The following is a 6399-nucleotide window of genomic DNA, read 5'->3' as shown; positions in this document are numbered from 1 at the left end:
TGATGGCAAATTGAAATATAGATCTGTGAACTAAAACCAAATGCCATTTCTTGCATATAAGCTCTCATGATGAAATAGAAGTTTAAAAAAAATTAGCTTTTATTATATGTGTTGTTTTTACATGATTAATAAAATTAAATTATAAGAATGTGAAATATATGAAGTTCGACAGAACTTGTGTGTAAATGGAAATAACACCCAGGCCCAATGGTATAGCTGTTCACTGTTCTTATAAAAGCAGAATTCTGTGTTAGTCCTTTAATGCTTCCATTTTCCAAATGTGGTCTGGGGCTTGGTTCACATTGTCAGAACTGTTTTCATGATAATGCTGAGATGTTTTTGCTTCTTTCACTGTAATCCTCTGGTGACTGTGCAGTGATAGGGTTTTCCAGAGGCTGCACGTCGAACACAGGAGGTTAGGGGAGAACCAAGCTGCTTTCTATTTTGCTGGAAACCAGATTTACAAAAAAAAACAAAAAAACAGAGCACTGCTCGTATTTTCACTGTTTTTTTTGGAAAACTTTTTTTTCCATAAAAAGATGTTATTTATGTTTCCATGTATGTTAGTTTTCCTATTGCTCTTGTAACAAATTGCCACAACCTCGGCCTTAAAACAACACAAATTGATTATCTTACAGTTCCAGAGACTGGAAGCCTGAAATGAGCCTTATAGGGCTAAAATCAAGGTGTCGATAGGGCAGTTCCTCCTGAGGCTGCAGGGGGTGCGTTCCTGCCTTTGCCAACTTCTGGAAGCCATCTGTATTCTGGCTTATGGCCCTTCATCTTCAAAGCACATCACTCCAACCTCTGTTTTTATGATCACATCTCCTTTTGCTGACATGATCCTCTTGCCTCTTTTTTATAAAGATTCTTGTGTTTACATTGGACCAACCCAGATAATCCAGGATAATTCCCATCTCAAGACTTTTAGCTTAATCACACATGCAAAACCCCTTTTGCCATGTGAGGTTACATATTTACAGGCTCCAAGATTAGGTGTGGACATGTACCACAATGTGCAATGGATTAGTGATTACTATTTTAAAATGAAGAAAGAGGGAGGAGCTGGCCGCATAGCCTGTCACTTAAGTGGTCATGTTGTGCCTTCTGTAGCCAGATCTCCATCTACTCTCTTCTAAGAACACTTGTGATTATCCTGAGGGCTCACCCGGCTAATCCAGGATAATCTCCCCATCTCAGGATTGTTAGTTCGTCACATCTGCAAAATATCTTTTGCCAAATAAGGTAACATTCATAGTTTTCAGGGATTAGGACCCAAACATCTTTGGGGGCTCTGATGGTTAATTCTAGGTGTCAACTTGATTAGATTAAGGATTATCAAGAAACCTGGTAAAGGGCCGGCCCGGTGGCGCACTGCTACAGTGCGCCGCTTGGGAGTGCGGCGGCGCTCCCGCCGAGGGTTTGGATCCCACATACAGACCGGTTCCCGCTCACTGGCTGAGCGAGGTGCTGCCACAGCACAGAGGGTTGCGATCCCGTTGCCAGTCCCGGTCCGGTACGGGGGCAACACTGAGGGTTGCGATCCGTTGCCGGACACGGAAAAAGACAAAAAAGAAAAACCTGGTAAAGCTGTCTTTTTAGTTGTGTCTGTTAGGGTGTTTCCAGAAGAGATTGGCATTAGAGCCTGAATGAACTAGGTGGGAAAAATCTGCCCCCAATATGGGCAGGAACCATCCAATTCACTGGGTGCTTGGAGAGAACAAAAACAGGAAAAAGCCAAAGATCGATCTCTCTCTTCTGGAACTTGGATACGCTCTGCTCTCCTGTTTGTGGACGTTGGAGCTTGAGACTTCAACTTTGGGTTCCGAGACTTACACTAACTGCACCACCAACTTCCCTAGTTCTCAGGCTTTTGGACTTGGACTGAGCCACGCTACTGGCATCCAGTTTGCAGATGGCCTGTCGTGGGGCTACTCAGCCTTCACAATCATGTGAGCCAAATTCCCCTAATAAATCCCCTCTCAGATATTTATAAATGTACCCTATTGGTTCTGTCTCTCTGGAAAACCCTGACTAATACAGATTCTGGTACCCTTTCTGGCACAAAATGCTTCTGCCAAAACTGCCGTCCTTGGACTCACAGAATGCGTTATTCACCATCATGGTATTCCACACAGCATTGCTTATGATCAAGGAACTCACTTCACAGCCAAAGGAGTGCAGCATTGGGCTCAGGTGCACGGAATTCATTGATCTTGCCATGTTCCCCATCATCCTGAAGCAGCTGGTCTATAGAACAGTGGAATGGCCTTTTGAAGTCACAGTTACAGTGCCTGCTAGGTGACAGTACCCTGCAGGGCTGGGGCAAGGTATATGCTCTAAATCAGCACCCAGTATATGGCACTGTTTCTCCCATAGCCAGGATTTGTAGGTCCAGGAATTAAGGGGTAGAAATGGGAGTAGCACCACTCACCATTACCCCTAGTGACCCACTGGAAAAATTTTGCTTTCTGTCCCTGCAACTTTATGCTCTGCTGGTCTGGAGGTCTTGATTCCAGAGGGAGGAATGGTTCCACCAGGAAACACACACAGCAGTGATCCTGTTGAACTGGAAGTTAAGGCTGCCACCTGGCCACTTGGGCTCCTCATGCCTCTGAGTCAATAGGCTAAGAAAGGAGTTATGATGTTGGCTGGGGTGATTGAACCAGACTACCAAGGGGAAGTTGGACTACTACTCCACAATGGAGGTAAGGAAGATTATGTCTGGAATACAGGAGACCCTTTAGTACCACCATGCCCTGTGATTAAAGTCAATGGAAAATTACAACAACCCAATCCAGGCAAGACTACGAATGGCCTAGACTCTTAGGGATGAAGGTTTGGGTCATTTCATGGGTAAAGAACCACAACCAGCTGAGGGGCTCACTGAAGGCAAAGGGAACATAGAAGAAGGTAGTTATAAATACCAGCTTCGACCACATGACCAGTGACAGAAATGAGGATTGTAATCGTCTTCCCTATTATGTTAAGAATTTGTCTATACGTATATATACTGTACATATGTTAAGCAATTATCTTTGTTTTTGTTCCTCTTGTTCTTTATCATGTACCATGAGACTTGCTGACTTTATATCAGCATTTAAATATTGTTAACTTTACACCATAGTATTTGCATTTAAGTCATGGAATATCAGGTGAAGAGTAAATATTGTCTAAGGACTTTACCTCTTCTTCTGGGAAAGAGATTAACACATTTTTAGTTGTACTCAGGATAGTTGCATCATGTTAGGAGAAACTATTATGTTACTGTCCCTTTTGAAGATTAAGTATGATTTAAGGAGATAGTATGGATACCAATTGACAAGGGGTGGGCTTGTGAAGGTTAATTCTAGGTGTCAACTTGATTAGATTAAGGAATACCAAGAAACCTGGTAAAGCTTTTTAGGTGTGTCCATAAGGGTGTTCCCATAAGAAATTGCCATGAGAGCCTGAGTGGACTGGGTGAGAAAAATCTGCCCTCAGTATGGGAGGGAACCATCCAACCCACTGGGGGCCCAGAGAGAAGAAAAACAGAGAAAATGGTGAATTGCTCTCTCTATCTGCTGGATCTGGGATACACTCTGCTCTCTTGTCCGTGGACATCAGAGCTCGAGGCTTTTGGGTTCTAGGATTTACACCAGCGGCACCACTGGCTTCCCTGGTTCTGAGGCCTGCCATGCTACCGGCATCCAGTTTGCAGACAGCCTATCATGGGACTTCTCTTCACAATTGCGTGAGCTAATTCCCTTAATAAATCCCCTCTCATACATTTATAACATCCTGTTGGTTCTGTCTCTCTGGAGAACCCTGACTAATATGGGGCCATTATTCAGCCTACCACAGACATTTTTGAAGATAATGTCATGAATCCATCTGGATAAATCTTGCTAATGAGTACGTTATATTTTGAAACAAATATTGAATGATTTAGGCCATTTAGAGATCAAAGATAACAAATATGAAGGCTTGGCTGCATGAGGTGTAGCATGAGGTGTAGACTTTGCTTCATGTAAGAATATTACTGTCAGCATATTCTGTGGGGTAAGTTTCCCTCTTGATTTTAGTGAGTACTGGTATTAATAGTAGTATGGTTCTAGTTGGCACCATCTGTGGTAATACTTGGGACTTGATTGTAGAAATTCTTACAACCTAATAGGTTTTTCTGGAGAATGTTGATGATACTGTTTTAGTCATAAAGGTAGAAATATTAATACGGTACATTTTATTTTTAAAATTAAATGATATCAATGTGAAAATGGGAAAGGTTTTTATTTCTTTGTGTGGTAATTATTCATTTATTTACCTCCTTTATCTTTCCCTTTTTAGGTAATAAAAACTGGTAGCAAATTTGAATTTCCACACTGTGTTGACTCTTTGTATCTCTCCTAGGTTGAGGAGATTAGAAACAGTATAGCTAAAATAGCTCAATATGTTGAAGATGTAAAGAAAAACCACAGCATCATTCTTTCTGCACCAAATCCAGAAGGAAGTAAGTTGATGGCTTTAAAAAAAAAGTTTGTCCATCTGTCTGTGTGCCTCTCTCTCTGGCCATCTATAACACAGGTCTCAACCTTGGCTTCACATTATTTGAGCCAGGAGCTTGTAAAAATTACTAATGTCTGGCCCAACCCCCAGGGATTCTGAGGCCTTTGGTCTGGGGTGAGCCAAGGCATCAATATAGTTTTTTAAAGCTCCCCATGTGATGCATTAGTGTTCAGCCAGGGAAACAACCACTGATATATAATAAACAGAAGCATACATATCAGTCAGTGACTAAAATTGAGATCTGTATGTCCACAGTTAAACAAGAATGGCACAATTTTATGTCTAGAGTGTAGTTAATAAGAGATTGATCTGGAAAACAACACTTGTTAGAGCAGGTTTAAAGATGAAGACATATTGAGAGGTGATTTTAAAAATCCTAAGGAAGGAAGGCCGGCCCGTGGCTCACTTGGTAGAGTGCGGTGCTGATAACACCAAGGCCACGGGTTCGGATCCTATTTAGGGATGGCCGGTTTGCTCACTGCCTGAGCGCGGTGCTGACAACACCAAGCCAAGGGTTGAGATCCCCTTACCGGTCATTTTTAAAAAAAAAAAAAATCCTAAGGAAGGAAGGCCGGCCCGTGGCTCACTTGGTAGAGTGCGGTGCTGATAACACCAAGGCCACGGGTTCGGATCCTATTTAGGGATGGCCGGTTTGCTCACTGCCTGAGCGCGGTGCTGACAACACCAAGCCAAGGGTTGAGATCCCCTTACCGGTCATTTTTAAAAAAAAAAAAAATCCTAAGGAAGGAAGGCCGGCCCGTGGCTCACTTGGTAGAGTGCGGTGCTGATAACACCAAGGCCACGGGTTCGGATCCTATTTAGGGATGGCCGGTTTGCTCACTGCCTGAGCGCGGTGCTGACAACACCAAGCCAAGGGTTGAGATCCCCTTACCGGTCATTTTTAAAAAAAAAAAAAAATCCTAAGGAAGGGCTTTTGTATGCAGTGTGCTGTTCTCAGTGTCTCTTGAGGACAGCACATAAGCAAATGATTTAAAATTAACTGAGCATCAGGGGTTGGTGGTTATGAGGAAGTGTTTTCTTGATCTGGATGATAAATATTGAAAATTTTGCAGGTGACGTGGATCTGAACAAACCAGAGGTTACATTTTAGAATCTACACATCATTTTGGGAGAGAACTGATATCTTAACAATGTTGAATCTTTTAATCCATGAAAATGGTCCATCTCTCTGCCATTTAGATCTTCTTTAATATCTCTCAGTACTTTTCAGCTGGATTCAGTGTAGGCATCTCTCATTTTTTTGCTATATTTATTCCTGGGTATTTGGTGTTTTGATGTTAATGTAAACAATATCTGCTTTAAATTTCACTTTCTATTTGTCTGTTGCTAGTATATAGAAATACAGTGATTTTTGTATGTTGACCTTGTGTCCCGTTACCTTGCCTAAATTAGTTATTAGTTGTAACGCTTTCTGTGTAGATTCTCGTTGGATTGTCCCAGCATCCAGTCATGTCTTCTGTGAATAGTGACACTTTACCTCTCAGCTCTCAGCTTTTGTTTTGAATTGACTGACTTCACTGACCTCCAGTGCAGTACCTGATGGAAGTGGTGAAGGGGGCACCCTATTCTCAATCTTGGAGGAAAGTTGAAAGCAAGCATGCTTTTTTGTCAGATTATTTAGTGTAGCTGTACATTAAAAAAATAAGAAACTGATATTAAGTTGAAAAATAATACATTTTAAATTTTAACATTTTGCATGTCTTGTAAAATACTAATGTTTTGAGCCTCTGTCGATGCCCTTTCTATGATTTAGAGGAGTGTTTCCCAAAACGTGTTCCTGGAGCCGGATAGTCTGTGAAACAAGGATTCTGTGGCTAGATACATTTGTGGGCT

At 41.9% G+C, this 6399-nt stretch overlaps 1 protein-coding gene across 2 annotated transcripts in view; it reads left to right on the top strand.

Annotated features, from left to right (window-relative positions):
- Positions 1–6399, top strand: part of STX2 (syntaxin 2) — a 40984-nt gene that overhangs the window by 4202 nt on the left and 30383 nt on the right. For both annotated transcript variants that reach the window (XM_008582861.1, XM_008582860.1), the window contains exon 2: positions 4390–4489. In XM_008582861.1, coding sequence (XP_008581083.1) covers positions 4390–4489 — 100 coding nt within the window. The remainder of the gene's footprint in view (positions 1–4389; positions 4490–6399) is intronic.

The sequence above is a fragment of the Galeopterus variegatus genome, unplaced genomic scaffold, assembly GCF_000696425.1.
Source record: "Galeopterus variegatus unplaced genomic scaffold, G_variegatus-3.0.2 Scaffold2741, whole genome shotgun sequence".
Classification (NCBI taxonomy): domain Eukaryota; kingdom Metazoa; phylum Chordata; class Mammalia; order Dermoptera; family Cynocephalidae; genus Galeopterus; species Galeopterus variegatus.
Note: the sequence above shows the minus strand (reverse complement) of the source record. Positions and strands in the feature narration are given on the sequence as shown.